This window comes from Lycorma delicatula, chromosome 12, assembly GCF_047948215.1.
Source record: "Lycorma delicatula isolate Av1 chromosome 12, ASM4794821v1, whole genome shotgun sequence".
Lineage (NCBI taxonomy): Eukaryota > Metazoa > Arthropoda > Insecta > Hemiptera > Fulgoridae > Lycorma > Lycorma delicatula.
In genome coordinates this window covers 71,026,933-71,053,504 of record NC_134466.1, presented here as the reverse complement: position 1 = coordinate 71,053,504, position 26,572 = coordinate 71,026,933, and the positions used below count along the sequence as shown (strand labels likewise).

The window sequence follows — 26,572 nt, the reverse complement described above, 5'->3', positions numbered from 1 at the left end:
CTCAAGGTGAAACAGTGAGCCATGTGTACTATCAAGGTGTCTTATAACAATTATGTGAAACATTCTGCAAAAAGAGAGACCAGAGTTGTAGTGAGACAACTCATGGTTTCTTCACTATGACAATGTGCCCGCACACTCAACTTTGTCAATTCGTCAGTTTTGTGCCAAAAATCAAATGACTGACTTCCCTCAGCCTTCCTACTCACCAGACCTGGCTTCTTGCAATTTTTCTTATTTCTGAAATTAAAATCAGTGACACGCCATTTTTTAGACCATTGATAACATTAAAACAAATTCATCACTGACCTTAAAAAAAGCCATTTCAAATGAAGCTATCCAGGACTGCTTCGTGAAGTGGAAACACCACTGGGAAAAGTGTGTGAATAAGGGAGAGTTGTACTTTGAAGGGGACAAGAACCAATAATCTATGAAATTAATAATAAACAATAATAAAATAAAGTTTGGTTATTTTCTGAACAGAACTTGTATACAAAGCAACAAAAGTTACCAGAAATTATTAATATCTAAAACAATATGACTTTCTGTGCATTTATCCTCTGTAAGAGACATAATGACGGCTGTTTTAACAAAACCATTGTTTTTAATAGAACAATTTGTCTACTGAATGACAGAGGCAGTTTTTTTTCTAGATGGAATAAAAGGCATAATCCATTCATTTTATTAAAATGTATTGAAATAAGAGTACTGAACAGGTCTTTAAAAAATGGTTAGTTTTCTACAGCAATTAAGAAATTATTTACGGATATTAGTAATAGATAAAGATTAAAAAAAATAATAGAAGACGAATAGAAATTATCATCTATGATTCTACACAAATTAGATTAATATGAATATATTAAACAATAAAAAATATATATAAGCAAAACTTACACTTTCCAACACAACAATGTGTTCAACATTGTTCAAATATTGCAACTGATGTGTTATCAGTATTCTAGTCTTATTTTTTAAGTAATCTGTAAAAACAAAAATTAATAATTACTTTAATTAAAAAAAACTATATCGTAAATAATATAAAAATAATTTTAATATTTTAAGATTTACTACAACTTTCCTTCATATTTTGAGTGTCGCTTGATGAAATGAACATATTTCAGGAACGCTTTCTTCAGGTGAAAATGAAGAAAAACTTTACATACAAACTTAAACCTCAAACATTTGGTTTTCCAGTTACAGAAACTGAAAAATTTTTCCACTAATTTCTACTAAAAATGTAAACTTTAACTTTATCTGAAGAATTTAAAAAAGTAATCATAATGCCTGTATCGCTATTATTAACTATAAATTTTTTATTTATAAATCTCATCAACTGTCAAAAAACAGTCTTTTTTGATATCTTGATAAATAAACTTGAACAAATTGTTGATAAACTTATAAATAAATATTGAATAAAATTTGTAAAAAATTTAGTTTGAGCCAACTGATGAATGTGAACAAAAAAAAACAAGAGAACATTTTAAAACAACAAAAAAATTAAGAAATTACTAAATAATTTTGGTGAAAAGCACAATGCAATACTTAAATTTTCCAAGTATTAAGTATGTATTTTACAATAAAAAAATTTGTGGGTATAAAAACAACTTAAAATTGGTAAGTCATTAATGGGAAATTACCTTTATTTTCAGATATTTACAATGTATCATTTATATTAAGTTAATATAATTTTAAAGATATCAAAATAATAACAATAAAATACATTATTTATACTTATTTTATTTCTCTTAACCTACAATGAACAATTAAAGTAAATTTGTTAACACAATTAAACAAAATAAATTAAATTTACTGGATGATTATGCAATTCTACTTTTTTAAAAACACTATACCTTTTGAATTCATTCTGCAATATTGTATTCTTAAAAATATAATATGCTTACTTCTAATTAAATTATTTTAATTTTTTTTTAAGCTTCTGATGTAAGGCTTAAAATAAAGTACCCAGGCATATTAAGTAAAGGGAAAAACGTAAAATACCAAAATAGAAGCAGTTCCTGTGTTTTAACAATCATCTCCTCCTCTATCTTCCATGGGAATTGTATCAGCTATCCCCCTAACCTCCAGTATTGTCATATTAGCAGCCTCTTCTTAACTGGGACTCAGTATTCAGAATTGGCAACTCTACCAATACAACAGTACTGACTCTTTATTTCCTACCGCTTAAGAATTGTATAAAAAGAAATTTCTTAACATTCCTGTCAAAAGTTATTTTCTTTTACTTAATAATGTTTTAAGCACCTCTTATCACATACATTGTGATTTATCATTTTTACATTCTGATGTAGATTTTGGATTCAGTAAAATATAAAACAATTAAAATAACTGTAATGCTATCTAACAGGAAACTAGATTAAAATTTAACCGATACAAATAACTCTTAAACATTCATTCTTAATGACTGATTATATTACTTTAGCAGTAGAAAGTGAAGTTCCTTGGTAGGTAATGGGAAGTAAAACTAGTATAGAAATAATATTAAAAAAAAATAATAATATGTAATCTTTTACTTAATCACAATCTATTCTAAAATTAATTTCATTCCTGCAGACGTTAAATTAAAACAAATAGTTAAGTGATAAATAATCATAAAATTTAGTGTAAAATACAGTTTTATTCCAGATAAAAGATACCAGCAATGCACATGAATAAAAATTTTCATACCTGTCGGTAATAGGTCCATGAACACAGAGAAAAATGCACAAACACAACACTAATAAATTCACGACCAAGAAGTTATAAGTTAAATCACCTATAAGTTATATAAGCCGGCACCGCATTAGAATCAGGAAGTCTCTGTCCATCGTTCAAAGACTCATACTGTGTTTGTTATAATTCATCATTAATGTGAATTACAATAAATATAATTATATTGATAATTGACTCAAGGCTTTTCCTTTATGCAATTGAACCAGGGAATAATTAAACATATTCTGAATAATTAAACCTAACTGAGGTAATTCAGCAAGGCAGAAATTATTCAACACCTTTATTATAGCATATTTGATTATTAAAACTTCTAGAAATATAAAGACAGAAGTAAAGGTAAAGTAATGTCAGACCTCCAATTTTCTCTTAAGTTTAAATCTAATTCAGGTTAATGGTTAATTGCATGAACAATCAGAGGGCAAAATCATAATGTTTTTATAATTTTATAACTTTAATGACACACGAACATACACAACAAAAATAAATATTAATAAAATTGTTTCATCTTATTCTGATTTTTTGGTATTTTTAAGATGTGTGCGTAATAACAAAAATAAAATGAAGGAACTCAACCTAAACCATTTCTTTCATTACTTTATTCCAATGAACATCTGAATAGTCATTGGGGTAAAATGTAATTTATAAAACAATACCGCACTATTTTCATAAAGTAAAAAAGAGATTTCAAAAAATATAAGTAAGCAGAATTTTTTCAGAATATCATATTTCCACTAGGATTCTCATAACTGACTTGAGTGTTATTTTCTGCCCTCCATAGCATTATCACTCTAAATTCGTAGTTCAGGCATTTCAGAGTAAACTCCATTCTCCATTCTATGCTAAAACTAATTTTAGCATAGTGCACTATCAGTAGTTTTGAGAATTGAAGTACCTGAAATATGTCAACTGCCAAGTGAGTGACAATGCTAGGAAGGGCAAAAAATAACACTCAAATCAAATAGGTAAGCAGATACCTATTTTTTTTTTTTTTTTTTTTTTGTAATAGGTAATCTATTCATTACTTTTTAAACATTTATGATAGATTTTTATTCAATCACATAAACAACTCATTAACATTAATTCACATAACAATTAATTTATTTATTTCACATACTCATTAAATCTGTGTAATAGTTAAAACTGTCGGTGAAATTTATTTTAATTGAAAAGGAAATAAACATTAGATTAACAATGTAAACTGCATCATTTTTTTATACACATACTGAACTGAATCTTGTCATATACTGAACAGGCCTACACATCTCATCAGCAATGCAATTTAAGCCAACATAATTTAAAAATATCAAATATTAAAGAAATTGGAATTCTTTAATTTTAAATATAAAAAATTTTTAGATTGATCACTCAGTATTTATCTTATACTTGAGATATGGTACAAAGAAACTTTAATTGTCTTGATGCTTACCTACAATACAATCTTCAAACAGATGTTTACCAACATGAGAATCAACTGCAGACAGTGGATCATCCAAAAGATAAATATCAGCTTTCTTATAAATGGCTCTAAAAAAAAAATTAATGAAAACAAACATTTTAAAACATTAATAAACAAAATACGGTGTAATTATACCTTACAAAATACAAAATAGCAATTTGCATTTAATTAGCTAGAACATTTAAATTTTTTTTTTTTTAACCGTTACAATATATTTATTTTAGTTTTAGAAAATAAAAATATGTTTTAAATAAAAAAATATAATTAAACGTGTATTTTTTTATGGGGTTTTGATTAAGATTTTACCACAGTTTCCCCTTATCCATCCAGCCAAATACTCGCGCATTTCCTTTTTTTTTCAATGGAGTAGCACACCTATTCGTACTTGATGTGATCTGTATAATGTAATATAAGTGCTGGTTTGAATAAAGTAATTATTTAATACCGTTTTCAACTAATCAACCGCAATTATTTAGAAATAAAATGTACCTGGCTAAATTAATACGGGCGCGTTGTCCTCCGCTTAATGATACACCTCTATCACCAACAACTGTTTTATCACCATAAGGAAATTGCTCAAAATCTGTTCTTAATGCACATACACGTGTAATTTCTCTATATCGATCTTTTTCATAAGGTTCTCCAAATAATATATTCTGTCTAATACTACCGGCAAATAACCATGGTTCTTGTGATGTGTACGATATTCTTCCATTAACAGATATATTTCCACTACTTACAGGTAATTCTTTTAATATAGCATGTAATAATGATGACTGTAAAAGAGAGAAAATGTTAACAAACTTATCATATATTATATATGTTTTATATTTTTTACTTTTAAAATTATAACCCAAAAGATTATATTTTAAGAGTTTATCTTAAAATACATGTAAAAATAAAGGCTTTCACAGCCAAAGAGGCTCTGAACATTCTTGATCTTGTTGCCTGACTCTAGATGGTGTCTAATAAATTTGAGGATGGGGTAGAAAAAACGCCAGTAAGTCACTCAAGTGAGAACAGAAAGAGTTGGACAATTTGGTCTGGGACTTCATAACATATCGGAAGGAGAAGCTGTCACAGGCGGATTGCCACTCGGACTGATACAGAGGTTAGTCAGAATAAGGTGTTGTAACTACTGGAGGATGGAGTGCACACTGATGATCTAGATGAATTACTTATGATGCAATGACCGAAGGGATGTTACACTCATATGGTCGACAAGGAGACCTATTTAGGTGAACACGATGGTGATGTGGTGGTCATCTTTGACTTCACGAAGTCAAAGGGTGCCTTTGCGGCCTCTCTTTATAGAGTAGTCCCTAGGTTAGAGTTCAAATGACTGGGGGACAGTTGACCACTGGCCAATTGTTAGACTTCACAGCCTCCACGAAGGTGCTTCTGAGGGAGACCTAGGAGGGGTCGGACAGGACGATTTTTGTCCTAGTTTTGGATTCCTCAATGGATGAAACGGCGAGGCTCACGCAGTTGAAGAATGGTATTGGAGGCATTTTCATAAATACGAGGAGCGAAGTGATATTTGGAGTAGAGTAGAGGAGGATGTGTTTGCACTCCTATGTAGGAAGCTGGTGGAATACTCAGTTAGGAGGATGCACTGGACCACATATATACATATACATAGAGCTCCACAGAAGGAAGCAGGAAGATCAGAACCTAAGATCTTCTCGAAAATGGCTGTTATAAAGGCGACTGAAGTAGATCACAAATATGCTGAAGGATCTTAAAATTGAAGTTAAGGAGAGTCCTCAAAAGTGCTGTCGGTCCATAAGAGTAGGAATGAGGGGGTCCTAATTCGAATACAGGACGAGGGACAGAAGGCTGATAATTTATTCTAGAAGATTCAAGGTGGCATGCAGGAAGTACAAGTCGCTTGGAGAAACAAGGAGAGACTGAGGAGGGTCTGTATAAAGGATATCATGACATTAACCTCGTAGAAAGAAGTTGTAAATGTTGTTGCGGAACTCATTGCATTAGAAGAAGAACATAAGTCCTGCTTACTCTTGCACTCAGGTGGTGACCTTGATGGTGCGGAACACTCAGGCAGATATATCATTGAAGATGGACAGGATGGATTGGGTCTCCTGCAGGGTGTCTCTTAGCATCGATGAGGAATGGTTGCTATAAATGTTGGGATGTGGGGCATATAGCTGCTAAATGTCAGGCTCCTGATAGGTCTCAATGCTGCTTCAACTGTGGCAAGAAGGAACACTTTAAGACAGGATGCAGGGAACCCACGATCTGAAAGAAGTGTGGTGCGGAAGGCCACTGATTTGGCAGCCCTCGATGCAAGCCATGAAGATTCTACAACTGAACACGAATCGCTGCCCCCAGCGGATGATAGAAGCCATTGCTTTACGTTGGCACTGGGTTTGCCTCCGTGCAAGACAGAGATGGGAGACATCGATTGGTGTATACTGCCACAATAGAGAAGATATGGAACACGCATTTTTAATGTGTCCAAGATGGGCTACAGAGTGGCCGTTGAAGGAGTAGTCTCCCTGGAAGATGTCATGGAACATATGTTGGCCTTGCATGAGAAATGGAACATCTGTGCTGTTTGGTTTAAAGATGTACTCTCCTGGAAGCTTGTAAAAGAAGTGACACAATTGGGTGGTGCTCGGGCAGAGAGTGAAAGTGGAAAGCCAGTCTTCGAGAGGTGGGCAGCAGGGGTCTAAGTGGATCACTGCTGCTGGGTGCTCCCAGGGGATGCTGGAAGCCATTGCTTGACATCAACACTGGTGAGCCCACGGACACTCATGGTGATGATGCAATATTCTTTGGGTGGTTCTATTACAACATTGTGTGAGGAGGAGGGTTTTTAGTAAGTCCCTATCTCAGCAGGAAACCCCACACACCCAGCAGTACGAGCTGCTGGGCGTCTGATTGCAGATTTCCCTCTTCCGCACACAAAACAAAAAAAAAGTGAAGTAATTGATCTTTGGTACAGTTACCAGTAATTGAACTTGAAACATTATTATTGATCTTGAAGTGTTTCCTGAAAAACTGTTTGAATAAGCCATGAAGTGAAACTCAGTTCCAAGAAACATGTTATAGTTAATATACAAACAGTTTTAAATTATATGCAATAAAAAATTGTATAACTTAACCTTTTATCTTCATGACAGGGCTTAAAACAAAGGGAATAAATATGAATGACATAAAATAAAGGCTTAGATGTAACAGTAATCTAATTAATTAGATCAAGTTGATTACCCTCTCCATCATATTCATTAATAATTACTGTAGAAGTAAAAATGTCAGGACAACGTAATGCCCACCAAACAAACAAACTGATTCAATAATCTTTTCCATTGAAAAATTATGTAGAAAGTTTAGGGATATAAAGATTTTGTTATAATTATTAATTTTTTATAAATTAATCCATAACTAGTTTTACAATGTAAGTGTCCCTCCTATGATGAATTTTGAATGATAGCAAAATTGATTTAATTTATTTTGCATAATTTTAAATTATCAAATGGAAAGCACTGAAAGATAAAATTATCAACAATTTTCCTTACCAATCTATTATTACAACCAGTATAGATTGACTCTTAAACAAAAATTAATTGGACCAGTAGTGGAAATGGCAGTCTCTATTACTTCATGTTATTTATTTCTAACAGTCAAAAATATCAAACCTGTTATTATACTTATGAGTACGTACACTTTGTAAAGCCAAAGTTAAACTAAATATAAAAGTGTACCTCCAGTCTATTTTTGCAGTTATTTAAATACAAAAGTACACTGGTTAACGGGTTAAATTCTGTATTAACTAGAAGAGAACCTTCAGTTAACTTCTAGAAAAAATATTCTTTGTATAAACTATTTAAAATCTTTAATCAAAATTCATCAACGAATATAAACCACAATAACTTCATTTTGGATCTGCAGTTTTTGAAAGTTTATCATTATTACCTTTATAGTAACATTGTAATCAATGTTTTTTTACAGCATATATTTAGCCCTGTTCATCCAAAATCATTATCAGTAATGTGCTGTTCCTACCCTGGGGATAAAGATAGCCCTAAAAGGTCACTTGTAAAATTGTGATAAAAATGGATCCCTGGTGCCTGAAAAAGACTTTCAAGCACTTCATGCAGTACTGTTTGTTTCATTATGTAGTTTAAATATAGGTAGATTATTCAAACCTCATAATACATATGTTTTGTCCTTAATTCCTTATCATTAAAAAAAAAACTGAAGTTTTTCTAAATTAGAATGCAACAGATAAATTTTACTACTGTCACACAGAAGATAAAATTAGTTTCCTACTGAATGGAAAAATTTAGTAAAAATAAAAGTACTGTTTACAAAATTAATTAATATGTTACCTTTCCAGAACCAACAGGTCCAATAATTGTAGACAGTTTCCCAGCTGGAAATTTAATACTAATATTGTTGAGCGTATTTTCATTAAGGTCTGGTGTCCATTTTGCGGTAACGTTTATCATATTTATTGAATGTTCATACTGTTCAACCGGTGGTCCTGTTTTATTATATGAATTTCCAACTTTAACACCATTTACCTTTTCTAACCCAACATCAGCAATATGTTTAGAATTTACACTTACTGTTTCATCATATAACATGAATTTCTAAATTAAGATGAAAGAAAAATCCAGTATTTTATTAAAATTGCAATAATAAAAATTATTAGCTAGACAATTAAATCTAATATTTCAAAATTACAATATTATCCAAATCAATTAACAGATGCTTAATAGTAAATCTTGGATTCGTATTTCACAAACATTTGCGTATAGGATAAAACTGAAATCATTTATTTATTTAATATGCCAATTAATAATTATCTATTACACAGAGTTTTCAATAAAAAATTATTATTAAAAAAAATTATTTATTTAGTCATAAAGTAACAGATGACACACAATTATAATTATTTAATTTATTTTATATAGATGATAATGAACTGTGTGATAATGGAGTGTGAAAATTGGCATGCTTGACTATTGAAACTCAGAAAATATTCAAGATGAAAGCCAGACACTACCACTCCCTTCCCAGGGAGATTGGAGGATCTATTACATCACAAATTAAATTGTTAATGAGGGTTTTAAAGGATATATATATATTCTGGTTTTTTTCCATCATGATTTTGTATTATACTACCAAATACCATTTCAATTTTGAAAACTGGAAGATTGGTTGCAAAGATATAACAACATTTCTGAATAACTGTAATCTATTACAACAAGAGTGTACTTGATGCATGCAAAAGTTACCCTTCAACCTACTAACAAATACCTCCATTTGAATTTTGAAAACCAGACGATTGTTTGCAGAGATATTATGAGAGCACCCCATTGCACCTCCCAAAACAGCACCCAAGAGGCATCCCGTTTATTACCAGTTGATAGTGATGATTGGTTTAGCCACATACAAGGTGCTTACAATACCTCATCATACTATTCTCACACACTGTCCCCACAGGAAGTCAAACAGAAATTATTTAAATTTATTTAATATAATATTATTTTATTTCATTCGATTGATTCGAATCACTCAGTTCACACCCAGCTCACACAGTGATAGAGGTTCCACAGTTCATTAATTCAATTCATTAAAGTTTGTGCTTCGACCGGCAAATCTACACTAATACATATACTTTTATAAATATGCATACATATATACAGCCTATGACACTATCCCAGAAATGTAATAATTCCAATACAGGGGGTCATTGATCTAAATCAATTTGGTTGTTGAGCTGCTACAGTGGAACGAATGAACGAACAAACAAACAAACATGCACACATACATTCACTCTAAAAACATTGCACTCCTTTTTGGGCAGTCATGTAAATAATAAAAACAATTATGAAAATTAAATAAAAAAAGGGATTATTAGTTAATATTTAGTACAAAAATTGTGGTACAAAGCAGACCAATGTGGCTGCACACAGTTCCTTCCATGACTCTCTCCTGCTAGAAGCAGGGGTGCAGTCTGTTGTCAATTCACAGATTACTTAATTTATTTAATTTCTAAGCGTAGATTATTTTTATTTATAATTTATATTTGTATTTTTATTTATTATTATTTATTAATAAAATAAACAGATTATTAGTTAATATTTAACAGTAATAAGATGAAGCAATACCAACAAATAAGAGCAAGAATAAAGAACATGGTTACATGATCAGACATACTGCCCATAAGAAAATCATGATTTATTTTCTTAAATATTTATAAACAATAAGTAAGAAGAAACAATAAATTAATATTAGTATTTAGCAAAGTCTAATATTATTTAATATTTAATAGTTAATATTTAGCAATAGCAAAATGAAGCAACACAAACAAATAAGAGCAAGAAGAAAGAACGTGCTTACATGATCGAATATACTGCCCGTCAAAAAATCATAAAATTTTTTTCTTAAATATTTATATACAATAAACAACAACAGTAATAATAATTATAAAATTTTACCACTGTAATTCATTCATTCAATGTCGTAGCAGATCTTAAAATACAACTATTTTCGACACAAATAAATTGATACTGAAAATACTATTATTGGATTATCAATTTAGAATCATATATATGATTTTTTGTGGTCTTTTAATTAAAATTACACATAAATATAAACATATTTATATAGCCTATAATATAAGGATTCCACCAATGCGTGGGGTCAAACATCTAAATCGGTTTGGCCGTTGAGCTGCTATGGTGAAACAAACATACATGCACCCCAAAAACATTACACTCCTTTTTGGGCAGTTGTGTAAAAATGTTCACATAAGGGATCTGTTATATTCTAAAAGTAACAAATACAATGGGAAATACTGACCGTGTCGGTACAGGATTAGAGCAGAATTCAGACTCGAGAAATGAAATTTCTATACAGCACAATGAGATAATTAAGAAGGAACATATAAATTAATTAGAAATGAACAATTCGTTTGGGAATTGAAAAATTTGTTAAAAGTGGTATCAATTCGTATCAAGAGGATATAAAAAGCAAAACTTTCAATGTGAATGGAATGAATAGAAATGAAAGAGAAGTGCCCAAACAAAATGGCAATAGGAATGATGAATGATGATTACGCGATCTTAAAAGATGAAGTGTGAAGGCTTCAACTGTAAGAAAGTAGGAAGGATGAGACCGAGAATAGCTTTCAAGAAAAAAGAAGATGGAGGTGCAGGTACGGATTGGGAACTGGATATATATATCAATGTAGAGTATTTTATTTACACAAACATATAAATAAATATTTTATGAAATCCTAGACAACACTCTGCCACCTTTTTAGTGAAACAGGTTTTATGATTTCTGGCTCAAAACACTGTTCTGAACAGCATAACAAAATATTTTTAAGTTTTATTTTTTAAAAATTTTGTATTTTAAAATATTTTAAATACTCAGGAAAATACTAGTAATGAATTTTCAGTCATGAAAAATGTATAACTAATATGACAGGAAAATAATACTTCTTAGAATCACTGAATGAAGGTCAATTGCAAAAACGTTATTCATAAACAATGTTAAAGAAGTCAAAATTTAAAGATATAAAGAAACAGATATGGTTTAATTTCTTTACAAGATTACATAAAAAATTTACCATTAAAACTGTCTTCTTATATGGATTGAAACCTTACGTAATAACAATAATAAAATGTGTCCAGAAAGTAATCTGTTATATAAAAACAGTATTGTGGCTCTTAGAACATAATGGCTCTTAGAAACAAAGTGTTATATTTAAAAACTTTTTAAGTATTACTTTCACTTTTTAAAAACCTCAAGTTCTTTAACTGGGTTACAATCAGATACTGCATAATATCAAGATCTCAAATCAAATATGGGATGTCAGGGAGAGGCTAAAAACATTCTAATTTTTACTGTGAAAAAAAATTTCTGCAAGAGTTGGCAAATAGATAATTTATGTTTATAAATCTACCAATCATTACTTTCCCACAAACAAAGCCATTTCCTTGTTGGTTCCCTTAACAATTTGAATCGTGTGATTCTCAGCACATGGTGGTCCATGGCAACTGGTCTAAATTTTTAAATTTAGACCGGTTTAAAAAAATTCCTATTTATCATAATTGTAAAATTTTCTTACATGAGTTTTATCATCTGAAATAAAAATACATGCAGATTTGTTCTACATAAAAAAAGACACATGTGACTTCCCAGAGTTTATGTGTCACGTTCAAATTCCCTTTTCAAACACAGAAAAAAACAGCTGTTATGCAAGAACTTAATATTTTTGTAATTATTAAATGAATTTTAAGTTATTTATATTGTAGATAACATATTTTTATAAACACAGAAACACACTCTTTCAATATAATAAGAATTCATTTAGATATCACTTTGGAGAAAACATTATGTCACTTGAAAGAAAAACTTTTTTTTAAACACAGCACAAAACCAGAATCCGTCTTTCATTTTACTTCCAGTGAATACTACTGTTTCACTCACTTCTGATTATTTACACTTGAAAATTATGTATAGATAGGAACATTATTATTCTTAGAAACTATTTTATAAAAAAAAAAAAAAAAATTAATTATAACAGCTGGTACAAAGTTATGAGAGTATAACTTCGCCAATAACAGGAGCTGATACAAGTTGAAAGTAGGCCTAAATCTAATTCGGTACTAACAGAATTGTAAGGAATTTCAGAAAAAAACCAAGAGGAGTAACAGTAGACCTAGAAGTACAATTATTAGAAATAATATCAGTTACCGAGAGTTTAGTAACAGAAACAACTGTTTTTACTTTTGAATGTCGGTGGTCATAATATTCATCCCTTGAATACAAATCATAATCACAAATAACCAGATCTTTGTATGTCGGGTCTCTATATTCATCATCTAGTTCCCCTTCAGAAACACTATCAAAATAATTCACTAATTTGTTCATGTTCAATAGACACAATCTCAATTTCTTGGTCAGAATTAGAATTTTCTCCATTACTATCATCCAAGATACAGTACAATTTGACTCATTTAGGTCAAATTAACACATTAACTCAATTTGTTAATTTTTAAACAAAAATGATTGTGTCAATAGAATGGAAAATAAATCAGCATGCATGTAAGCAAACTTGCCTCACAAATATCATTTCACTGAAACTAACAGAGTTTAAAGATTATCCAACAGATAGAGAAAACAACTTCATATATGAAGAAACACTGAACTTTTAAAATCAATAAAAGACGACCTGGAATTGTCCTAATAAAAGATATAGAATTTTAAACACAAGGACGATGTATACTCGTCCGTCATTCAACTGAACAAAGATGGTCGGATGAGTTATACTCGTCCATCGTATACGTGTTAATTAGCAAGGGACTTCAGTAAATTACTCTTTAATTATATTCAGTAGCAGAGAGCTTATTTATAGTAAACAAAACCTTTATCATTAAGAAAAAAAGATCATAATAAATCTTGTTTTTCTCTGAGTTTACCAACCCTTGTTTAGATGTGGAAATCCCGATGAATTCCATTGGGATGGAGGACTTTAGTTTAAGATTACAGCCATCACTATTACTCACATGTGTTTATAAACTATTTGAGAAAATCTGAGTAAATTATAAATAATTTCAGAAAAGTTATGTATAAGATAGCTCAGAATTTCTTCTGATCTTGTGACACGTGAAACAAAAAAAATTTACTGCCTCCATATTTTGTAACAATTTCCTGCATCAAAATTTCTGAAAAAATAGTTTATGAATTACTACAATATGTAATCACTGTCTATTATCAATTTTTATTGATTATAGTAAATTACATGTGCATGTATATCTCAACTAGTTGAAGATCTTCAAGAAGGTGCATCGGTTTCAACAAATTCCCGATTGTTTTTAAAATGTCATTACCAAAACTGAATCATTCCCAAAAGTTTTTTAACTGTAAGAATAATTTCTAAACATGAATTTTCATATTTAATGAAAAACTAGATTCACTGGTGTATTCACAGTCACTATAAATATGAGTGATTTAATATCAACAGATGAACATAAGTACATAAAACTACTGCTAACAGCAATAAGTCATCGCTATTAACCGCATTGCTTTAAAGAAGAATTGTTCATACATGGACAACATAGAATGGTCTCAGACTCATACAAATTTACATCGATACCACACACTCAGTTCTTAAAATAATGTTTATTACCTAGATAATTTCTGGTTAAAAATATTAAATAATAAAAATAATTTATTATAACAACCTGAAGTCGTTTCGTTGAAACTAAAGCTTCGGCAACTTGACCAATACCTTGAGGAAAAAATACAGTCATTGTCTGACGAAGAATATTATAATATGATGTAACAACAAAGACCTGAAAAAAAGGAAAATAATAAAACCTGACAGATTTTAATAAATCTATTAACACACAGAGGCAATTAAAGGGACTACAGATATAATTGTATAAGTGAATAATAAAAAATCACGATTTTATAAATATACTCGTATAATCTTTATTATGAATGGAGCATAAAATATATACATCACGTCAATATAAGATAAATTACAAATATAAATAGCAGAAGTGATTTAAGTACATATTAATTATTCAAAGATATTTCACAATTCATCCACTACTGAAAATTATTTGGAGCATATACTCATGCTCCAGGGAGGCATAAATTTATATATAGCCCATGTTTACAGTTAGTAAGATGTGACTTTAATGAACTGTAAGCAGCTGCTCTTATAAAGGGTGTCCCATATAAAACGCAACCCAACCTTATATTGGTAGGTATTGAAATAATAAAAAGGTATGTGAAAATGTAAATGTAATTTTTATTATTACTATCTTTATATCTTTTTATCTATCTTTTTATTATTACTAAGGTTTCTAACCTTACATTTAGAGTAAATGTTGGAAGTGGCCGCCATCTTCTTGAATACAAGCTTCAATTCTTTTTACAGCGTTTCTTGCAAATTTTTTCAAAGTTTGTGGCTGGATATTTAATACAGCTTGTTCAATATTGACTTTCAAGTGTTCATGGTTTGTTGCTGTAGGCTTTTTCTTTGAGGTAACCCCATAGAAAAAAATCCGTCACAGTCAAATCTGGAGATCTTGGTGGACACAAGCCTCGACCGATAACATGATTACCAAAGAATTCCTCAACAAAATCAGAAGTTGAACCTGCGTAGTGCGATGTCGCACCGTCATGTAGTAGCCAGCAGTGTCTGTCTTCCTCTTCCAAGAGTATAATAAACTGAAATAAAATATCCTGATATCGTTCTGCATTAATGGTGTATTTGAAAAAAATAGGACCGATTATATTCTTCCGCATCACACACCCAACTTCTGCGGGTGTAATTGTTTTTCGTGATAAACGTGGGGATTTTCAGCACTCCAAATTCTACTGTTTTGGCTGTTTATGTAACCATCCAAATGAAACTGTGCTTCATCTGTGAAAAATAACGAATCCATAACACTAATTCCAGTCCATACCATTAAGTCGCAGAAATCAACGGAACCATTGTAGCCGTTTTTCTTTGTCGGGCTCAAGAAGTTGATGAACCGTTTGAATGCGATAAGGTCGTAATTGTAGTTGTTTGGTCGCCCAATGAACAGTTGATTTAGACAAATTAATTTCAGCAGACAAACGTCTGATCGGTTTATTTGGCGAGGCGAGTAATCGGTCTTTGATTTCAGTGACTGTATCTGTATTCAACACTGACGCAGAGCTTTTGTGTTCCTTGTTATTAACAGAACCTATCTCTCTAAATTTTGCAACTAACCTTAATACTGATGTTTTGTTAGGAGCTGGTTTATCTGGGTACTTATGGTGAAACAAATCTTGCACTGCAACCGCTGATTTCGTACTGAAGTACGACTCAACAATGAAAACACGTATCTAGCAAAAACACCATCTTGTCTCTAGCAATATACTGAATGTTATGATTGCATTGTTGTTACTATCGGTAGTGTTCTACTGCGTCGCCGTGATGTTCAGATGTTGGATGAGTCCATTTCAGTAATGAGTAGGGGAGTAAGCTTGACTTTGAAATTTCATGGATGAGTGATTGATGGGTTGCGTTTTATATGGGACACACTTTAGTATGTAAGTTTTACAACTTCCTTTCCTGTTTGGTTGAACCGAGTGCTACTCAGCACTCTATAATCCCACTTTCATAGAAGTGAAAAATGAAAATATCCATTTAAATATAATTTTTTAATTATTCATTTACCTTTTCAGCATTAATAGGGTATCCTTGCACTGCGTAAGAGAATACACTCAAAAATATAGCAACTCTTGTATGAAATATTATAAAAGAAAGTAATAATCCACGTACATATGATGTTTTTCTAATTACATTAATTTCTTTCCTAAAAACAGTAAAAAAATTATTTTATTACTTCTAAAATCTAAAAAAAAATTAAAAAACAAAAACGTTTAACCCACTATAACAACCTGTTTTATGTGCAAAATGCTTTCCTGCAAACTGATTGTTTATTGCTGTACATTTAATTGATATCGATTCTGTATTGATCTAATCAATTTGTATGGTACATAAAAAAAAAGTTAATAACGACAAATTTTTTTTGTACTTTTTTTTTTACACATTTTTTCTGATAAAATGTTTGTAACTATTTTAAAATAAAGACACTTTACTGTTACTATAAATTTTGTTTATTTAAGTTAATTTTTTTTAATTTATAAAAAATGTTTAAATGAATGGAAAAAAAACAAGACCACATAAGAATAATCTATGTTCCAATAATATATTTAATTTTTTCATAAAAATTATAATAACACCGACTCAAAATTTTTCAACATTACTCTATATAAAAGGCTGTTAAGTAAAATCAAAGCATCGCTTTCTATTTCTGTAAAACTGGTTGATTTTTTGAAAAAAATATTAGCACTCAACAAAGTTTAGAAAGCATAAAACATAGATGCACACTAGGTCTACCTGGGATGTCTGATGTAATGTTGGGACTGCTAGTAGTACAGTGGAAGGAATATAACAGGACATCAAAGATAGTAAGAAGCCAGTCTCCAATCTAGCAGTTCATCCCCAACCTGCGTGCCAGTTGAGCTTTCTAAACATTGATGAGTAATATTATCATATATTACTGGCCGTAAGTGCAGTTACATTATAATGATAAATGTCGGCAGAGGAAACTAAAAAAAAAAAAATATCAAGAAATGCACATTTCGCACTATATACCGAGATAATTAAAACTAACTGATAAATTCTGTCAACAAGGTTATCTCAAGTAACATTATACATATTATAGAACCTACACATACAAAAATGTTATACTTTTCTAAAGAAAATAAAGAATGTTCATACTTATTTAACAATCCAGATTAGTAAGCAGTTTAAGACCGCCACATACATGCAGAACTGTATACTACTGGATGGTCCAAAATCAGTGGACCACTTTAAAATATAATATTTTTATTTATTACAAATTAACCTTTATCCTTTAAAAAACAGTAAACATGGTTCTTGCAAATTATTTTTATTTAGTTTTATAAATTTTGTCCTTCAAGTGGCAAACATTTTGCTCTTAACATTGATGGAATCTTTTTAAAGAATCGTCTGTCTTAATGTTTCTTGGCTTATTCATTACTTTCTTCGTAGATGTTGGCCTTCAATTGCTGAATAGTCTGAGGTTTGTTGCAGTGTACTCTGTCTTTCTGATATCCCCACAAGAAAACTTTTTGTAAACAATAAATAAATCCATAATCGTCATAGCAATTATAATACACAAGTCACACACACACACACACACACACACACACACACACACACACACACACACACACACACACACACAAGCACATTTCTGAGAAAAAAATGGTCATATTCTTCCTAGTCTAAATAAAACATTTTACATCGTATAAGCGTCGTTCAAATTGTGTAATAAAACTGATTCCTTTGTGAATATAAAACAAAATAACTGATTTAGATGCAATATAAAATGATTTTGTAACAGCGTTTTAAAACTGACGCCGCCGTACATAACCAGTTCCCAGACTAAATGATGTGAAAAGGTTAAGGAAAAATTGATAAGGTAATGAGAGTCAACTGATATATTATGAAAATAAAAAAAAAAATTGAAATAAAATTTATTTAGTGTTCAGATGACAAATTAATACAAAACACACAAAAACATTTATAGAATACTGTATTATAAATCTCACCTTCTTGCATATGATACTAATTTAGCAAATGGTTTTTCCCATGTATACATTTTAATTACTTGTATTCCAGATATAATTTCATTCATTAGACGAACTCTTTCATCAGTTTTAATTGCTGTTCTCAATCGTAAAGATGAACTCTTTTTACCCAGCCAAGCTATAAACAAAAATATAAAAATTTCATCTTTTAATATCAACACCAGAACAATTACGGTAACAATCAATTACTATCTCTGCAGCAGCTAAGTCTAAGACTAAGTAACCACAACAGAACAAGATTACTTCACATGTAACATGCAAATATTATAGTCGGCTAGATCTATATATAGGTTTGCCCATTTGTAGACTCCTGAAAGAAATGTTTTTATACTCTGAAAATATTCACAAAAAAATAAAATTTACCAGTAAGAAACACACAAGCAAGATATTGCATTAGCTTTGCTAAGTAATCATATCAGACTTTTGTACAAAGGAGACATAAAACCATGACAAATATTCTCATATTTATCAACAACTCAAATTATATTTCACTGCAGAATAAGAACACAATAAATTACTTAAATTTATGGATCTCACCATATCCAAAACAGATAAATATAATTTTAAAACAGACATACAAAACCTACTTAACTGACTCATTTATCTGCAACAATTCACCCTTCACAGCACTACAAGCGATCTTTTTTACATCATTTAATACATACAATTTTGTCACAAAAAAACTTAGATTAACCACAGGTAATGAAACTTTCAGCCAGTATGCTACGTAAAATACAAAATAAAATTAAAAACACGTCAAGTGATAGAAATAACAATAATACGAGGTGTGTTTTTAAAGTAAGTAACATTTTGAAATTCTGCTGCTGCTATGCTGAGGTCAGCATTCCACACATAGGCACTGTGTACCCGCACCTATTGGTAAGCCACAGACACCATTACAGAAATATTCGACTGTGTTTACATTTGTTTGAGTATTTAAAATGCCTCCGATGATCGAGAATCTCACTGACTGTGAAATACATGATGTGATTCATTTTCTTAGTGGTAAAGGCATGCAAGCGACTGAAATTCATCATCAGATCAGTGAACTGTATGGAGAAAACATTATGAGCGATGGAATGGTACAAAAATAGGTTAGAGCTTTTAAAGATGGGTGCCAGAATGTTCATGAGGAGGAACAGAAAGGACGACCTTGTCATTACTGAAAATTTGGTGCAGAAAGTTGATGAAAAAGTGAGATAGAACAGACGCTTTATGATTTCTTCATTATCTGAAGAGTTTCCTCAAATTTCAAGAAGTGTTGTCTATGAAATTATAACCAAATTAGCGATGATAATTGGTGTCACGTGTTGCAGTGGTTATTAAATCAGGCGGCAGACGTCTATGATGATGGTGTTCAAAAGCTGGTTGCACAATACAACAAGTGCCTTAATACTGGTGGGAATTATGTAGAAAAGTAGATTAAAGTACAGGCTTTCATGTAAAAATAAAATTGTTAAGAATAGTATACTTGTTTTTTTTTAATTTCAAAACAGCACTTACTTTAAAGACTTGCCTTGTATATATATATATATAAACAAACAGTCATACAAAATTTCAAGAAAAAATGTTACTACACTGTTTTCAAAATTACAAACTAAACAGACAAGTTCATACAGCAACCTAATATATTAATTAAACCCCAGATATTGCAGTAAATATTGCATCAGACAAAACTGATGCATACTGACTTAATATTGTAATGTTTGTATCCATACTGAAACTAAAATAAACTTTACAAAAATAAAAGTCAACATTTTTAGAATTTTAAGTTTTTCTCAAAAACAAATGACTTATATTAACCTTCCATCAATCAGGATGTTGGATCTTGTCAAACAGACATACATTTTTTTACCTAGCTTTCACTTCTTTGTATGTTTTGGTTCTTTTATCTCCACTATTCTATTTTCAGACTTTTACTGACAAAACATGAAAGAGGTAAAATCCTGTTTTTTTCCCTTAATTTTAGTTTTTGACAATAAAATCATTCCATCAAATATAGTAAAACTTTTAACCAAAACAATATAAAACTTAAACAAAAACCTTACTTGCCTATAGAAAAAAATAAATTAAATTGATTCATCAAAATTTCCATTTATAGTTTTAAAAAAGTAACTCTTTTTAGCTATGCGACTAAAAAATACAAATCAGTAATATTCATATCTTCTACAAATGTTGAAATCGAAAAGATGCAGAGCCAGAAAACCAGTCATTATCTCAGACTAACATGCAACAAAAGGTCAAATAGATACTAGACAAAATGTGTTACATATCCTGTTTCATGAATAACCAGAGTGGGCATTAGTTACACTACTCTATCCTAAACATCACCAAAATAAATGCACAATAATTTTTTCTACGTTAAAACCACAGACTTCCCCCATTGGGACAAAAATTTCTTTATAACATAGTTAGTGGACATGATAAAAGAGCATTTGGTGAAGAGAGAAGCAATATTTATCACTGCTAATAGACATAAATTAAAAAAAAAAAAAATTGGTCTTGCAAAAGAAAATGCGAAACGAGAAACTGAAGAGTCAATTCAAAAAATAAGAAAAGGGATTTATTTGGATGTAAAAAAAAAAAATTAGCAACACAACAATCACATATGTCAAATTAAAAAATCTTCTTCACAAAAAATGTTATATATAAAAAGTTATGAAAATATTCATCACTAAAATTTTTTATAACAATATTTCAAATCACTTAGAAATGTTTTTGTTTTTTTATACTTCTGTCAAATAAATAATGTATTTCTATATTAACACAAAAAACTTAGAAGTTGTGAAAGCATAAATATCAAACATTTTAAAACATATTATTACTAGTCATTTCCTTATTTTCATAATTTACATTTTAAAACAATAGTAATAATAATGAAATTAAAATTTACCATATAATTAATGAAAAAAAAGAAAAGTTTGATAAATCCAACAGGCGAGTGACAGGATATTATAAAAATTGGCGCAAGTGACAGAAGGTTAATAGAGAAATTGGTTAATCTTATTCTGTAATAATATTACACAAGAATTGTTCATTACAGTAAATATACACTAATAAATACATACATTATATTTAATTACATAATTAATAAAAAAACATTCTTAAAAGGAAAAATGAGTGAAATAAAAAAACTCTTTTTTAATAATGAAAATTAAACAGTCAGTGACTTTAGTGTTATTTCTGTACATTTTTATATTAAATATACTAAAATTACCTTCTGTATATAATGAGAGGTTTATTTTTCAAGTAGTTATGTTGTCATAAATGTTTTTGAACAGAAAATATATATTTCAGTAGTTACACATATTTTGTAACTAGGTTTAAGCGAACAAAAAATTAAAACATTGTCTAATCATTAACAATTATTTCATGCAGAACTATAGATTTCTAATCATTTGAATACAACTTAACTGAACCCTAGTTATCTAAAATGACTGAAAAAATATTTTTTAAATGTTCCAGAACAAACTGCAATGAATACAATATTTATCTATTGTACACAAAAAAAATAACAAGCGTATGATTATAAAATTTCAGTATGAAGGGCCAACTATAAGTTATTTGAAATAAGTAACTAAATTACACTGCACTGAAGGTTATGAAATGAAAGAGAATATTTAACATATACATTCTTTTAACTGAAAATGGGGTAAATTTTTTCTTTAATTGCAGCGTATGTCTTCCCATTCTACTATACATCATATTATTAATTTTAATAAACAACAGTTTTCAGATTCAAGTTTCATATTGTATTAAATAAAAACTCAAATAGCACAGCACTAATGTATCCAACGAAAAAAAATGCCATCCAAATATGAAAAATGGAATGAAACTAATGAAAGGCTAGATGTATTTTCATGATCTGGCATCCTTAATCAGAAAAAACCTAAAATATCAGAAATAATTGGTGACTATAACAATTTTACAGCCAGTTCTGGAATGGTTAGGTAGGTGAATGAATTTAAACAAATAAAAACAACAGTAGAATTTTGGCTCGCGAAACATTTAGCCCTCCTTCTGATCCTTTATGAAATTAAACTGTACTAAAATTCTTGGGGGTATAAATCAAGGGGTAAATTTGGTACTTTGTTATGGTTTTTGATCTAAGAAACTGAATAAAAGTGATCGCAGAACTCTATCTCACTTAGATCATAAGAAAAAAGGGTAAAAACACAATCATCAGAAAATGCACCTTTTTTTAGGTTTGGAATGAAATAACTTCGTTAATTTACCAATAAACAAACAAAAATTTCTAGTTAACATTGCAGAAAATTTAATTCTGAGAAAGGTGATGTAAATAACATCTATTAACATTAAACACAAATTTTAGAAGTTCAACTTTAATTAGAAACAAAACACAAAAACTGGATCGGAAGAGTGATACGATTTTAATCAGAACAATTTTTGTCAATGTTTAGACAACATATGTAAATGAAAACTTAACAAAACAGAAAAAATTAATAAAGAATAAATTTTAAAAAAATAAAATCACAAACTTTTTTTTTCTAAAAATTATTAAATATCAAAGTGGTTACTTGATAAAGCTGCAAACATTTCTTTAAAGCAGTTGCTCAATGTGGCCCACCCATCCCTCCAATGCATAATTCAGCTCGGTGAATCCATGCTAGCCAAGTACATCTAATAGCATCATTATTATTTCAAACAGTAGCTCCAGCTTCTATCATATGATGTCTCAATTCTTCTTATGTGCTAATACAAGCAGAATAGGCTAACGACTCATCCAACTCCAAAGGAAAACGTCTGCTGATCAGGAGATCAAAGTAGCCATTATATTGGACTGTTTCGACCCATTCATTATATACTAAATGTGTTATATAAATGATTCATCAAACCAAGACAGTAGTGAGCAGCTGCTGCATCATTGAAAAACCACATCTGTACCCTATCTGCAAGTGGAATTTCTTCCAAGAGTTCCATCAGGTTTGTTTGCAAAAAATGCAAGTACTGCTCTACAGTAGCTTTGGCGGTAAAAAAAGAGCCTATGAGATTATCACAAAGAAGACCATACTACATATTAAAAGAAAAAGTTCGATGGAAATGACTTGTAATAGGCCCTTGGGGGTTTTCTTCTGCCCAAGTGTGAGAGATTTAAACCACCAGGTTGGTCTAGTGATAAAGTGGTCATCACAAATCAGCTGATTTTGAAGTAGAGAGTTCAGAGATTCATATCCTAGTAAAGGTAGTTAGTTACTTTTATAAAGATTTGAATACTAGATCAAGGATACTGGTCAACCAGAAACTGACTACATGTCATTTACATTCATCCTCTGAAGTAATACCTTACGACAGTGTTCCTCAACCTTTCAGTATTTGCGACCCAATTTTCAATCATAATTTTCATCACATCCCCTCTCATACAATAACAATGTATACAACAGTAATATTTTGAGCATTTTGACACTAAAGCTAGACTATGATCATAATTACAAACCTTATAAATTACCAAAATAAGTAAATTTATTGATATTTGGAAACACCAATCTGCTGCATCGACAAAACCAAAATCGATGCCTGTCTATTGCTCTCTGCCTTATGTACACCAAATCAGACATTCTCACAGCTTTGCAAGAAGTTCCAACTTGTCTCAAACATTCTGGAACATCTTCACATTATATTTCCCATTATTTAGCTAATTGACTGCGGAAATGTGTATAAATGCTCCACCTTATTCGAGTCCAGCCAGTCCCAGTCAAGTCGATCCTTCTATCGCTATCGAATCTTATCGTGAATATGTACGTTGTAATTTGGGTGTTAATTGCACTTCACAGTATTAAACATTGATGGCAGTAGATTTATACAGAATCATGGATAAACTTTAAGCGGACTTAAGCGAGCATTACACGATGATAAAGCATCATAAAATGCACAGAAGAGCATGGTTCCAAAAACAAAATCAGGAAAATATTCTCAATACTTAAACTTTTGGTTTACCAGTACTGAAGTTATTGGAGAAGAAAGGCTCCTGTGTGGCATTTGCTCAAAAATTTTGGCAGCAGATAGCATAAACTTAAACGGCATTTGGAAACGCTTCATAGTGAGTATGTTAACAAACCCCGAGAATTCCTCGAATTAAAATTAAAATCATATGAAAAATAAGCATAATTTTTAAAAAAAACTTTGTGAGTGAAAAAGTTTTATTTGCTTCTTACAAAGTTCATACAAAATAGTCAGGTATAAAAAAAAGCCTCACACCATTGGTGAGGAGCTTATTTTGCCACTGCAACTGATATTGTAGAAACTATGTTTGTAGATAATTTTACCAGATAATTGTACTAAGAAGTACAGCATCTGCTTTTTGCATGACAAATTGTTTTTAATTCAGCTGCTTGATCAGGTAACAGGTAACAATAAAGATGCTCATTTCATTGCCTATTCAATTTTGTGATGATAAGTCAGCATTAGAAGAACTACTTTTCTGCAAACCAACAGAACTCAAAGCAACAACACTCGCATTATTTGCTATCTTATATGATTTTATAAACGAGGCAAACCGAGAGTGAAAAAATTGCATCAGAATATGCACCGATGGTGCTTGTTCAACTTCTGGAAGATTCCAAATTATATAAGCATTTGTGTAACAAAAATCTCCACAGTGTGTCTGGACACATTGCATCATCCACATAGAAGATCTGGCTTCCAAAGAAATGAATCCTGATCTGAATATTGTGCTAACGATGGTTGTAACTGTAATAAACAATATAAAAATGAAATCCCTAAAATCAAGAATCTTTTCTGCAGTTTGTAAAGACATGGGTGCAGTACATTCACCATTACTATTTTATTGCGAGAAATTTCAAGTTGGTTTATTTGTGATGAAACTGAACTGCATAGTCGACATATTCTAGAAATTAAACACCTTGAATCTTCAATTCGAAGGATAAAATTAAACTCCTTCAATCATTAAACTCTTCTATGACCTAAGAAAAATAATGTGAAAGTAATATAATTTTAAAAGGCTAAAAACAGAATTATTAATTTTTTTAAAAATAATAATAAATACCTTGTAATGGTATAACAATCAGTAGTGCTGCTACACCAACAACAGATGCTATACCAATTTCCTGCCATAAAAAGTAAGTAACAACTACAGTTTCTAGTGGTCCAACCCAGAGGTAGTGCATAAATATAGCTGATATATCATAACGGTTGACATCATTAGATAATAAATTAACAATTTGACCAACTGTTGTTTGACCTAAAGCTGTTTTAGATAGACGAAGAGCCTGTAAAATAAACAGTATTTCAAATACATTGATAAATAAAAAATTATTATAATATAAGCACAATCTATGAGGATTGTTCAATAATTAAAGAGACAAATGGCAACAGCAGGAAAAACTATTCAATAGAATAAATTGAAACTGTCTGACATTGGTACCCCTAACATTGAAAATATCCAACTGTCTGAAAAGAATTTCAAGGGATGTCGTTACTGGTTTTCTTGGAAACAAAAAATACAAAAACCATGATCAGCTTATAAATGAACTCTTATTGAAGATTCATTTTTTACATTCTCATTTGGACTTTTTCCCTTTAAACTTAAGTGACATCAGCAACGAACAAGGAGAAAGGTTTCACCAAGATATATTTCAGATGGTACAACATTATCAAGGCAGATGGGGTGAATCTATGAAGTGACTACTTCTGGATAATAAAAAGAGAAGACTTCACTGAACACAAAAGGAAAATAAGGAAAAAAAATTAAGATAAACAAAAAGTCTACAAAATAAAAGTAGGAATTTTAATTGTAATTATTATTTCTTTTATTCTATTACTTAAGAAGTTTCTCAATATTTTAAAGGGTCATAACTAAAAATCTGAGCATGATGAAGAAATACTGATTTCATTTTAAGATTCAGCATAAAAATACATTCTAATTCATCTATTTTTATTTCAGTTCCAAATTATTTTTATTTTTTGTTGACCTGTGTGTGATCTTGTTTGCAAGGAAGACACATAAAAATTTTGGAAATGGCTGAAATTTATAGCACAAGTGTTGGCACATCCATTTCATTATCCATAACCTGAATTTTATTTTTTTTTGACTCTCCTCCCCTGGGCCGGTCCGACTGGTTGGTATTGCGCCACCCAGGGGAGTGCCTGTTGTACTCAAATGGGCCTTCCCACCTACCGGCTGTATGTCCAGCATGGCAGGTC

General features: G+C 30.5%; 1 protein-coding gene across 3 annotated transcripts in view; it reads right to left on the bottom strand.

Moving 5' to 3' along the window:
- Nucleotides 1-26,572, bottom strand: part of LOC142333118 (putative multidrug resistance-associated protein lethal(2)03659) — a 229,813-nt gene that overhangs the window by 59,302 nt on the left and 143,939 nt on the right. For all 3 annotated transcript variants that reach the window (XM_075380037.1, XM_075380039.1, XM_075380038.1), the window contains exons 6-13: nucleotides 25,416-25,638; nucleotides 18,353-18,509; nucleotides 16,386-16,524; nucleotides 14,410-14,520; nucleotides 8,536-8,799; nucleotides 4,670-4,956; nucleotides 4,151-4,248; nucleotides 892-977 (exon numbers count right to left, since the gene is read on the bottom strand). In XM_075380037.1, the coding sequence (XP_075236152.1) occupies nucleotides 892-977; nucleotides 4,151-4,248; nucleotides 4,670-4,956; nucleotides 8,536-8,799; nucleotides 14,410-14,520; nucleotides 16,386-16,524; nucleotides 18,353-18,509; nucleotides 25,416-25,638 (1,365 nt within the window). The remainder of the gene's footprint in view (nucleotides 1-891; nucleotides 978-4,150; nucleotides 4,249-4,669; nucleotides 4,957-8,535; nucleotides 8,800-14,409; nucleotides 14,521-16,385; nucleotides 16,525-18,352; nucleotides 18,510-25,415; nucleotides 25,639-26,572) is intronic.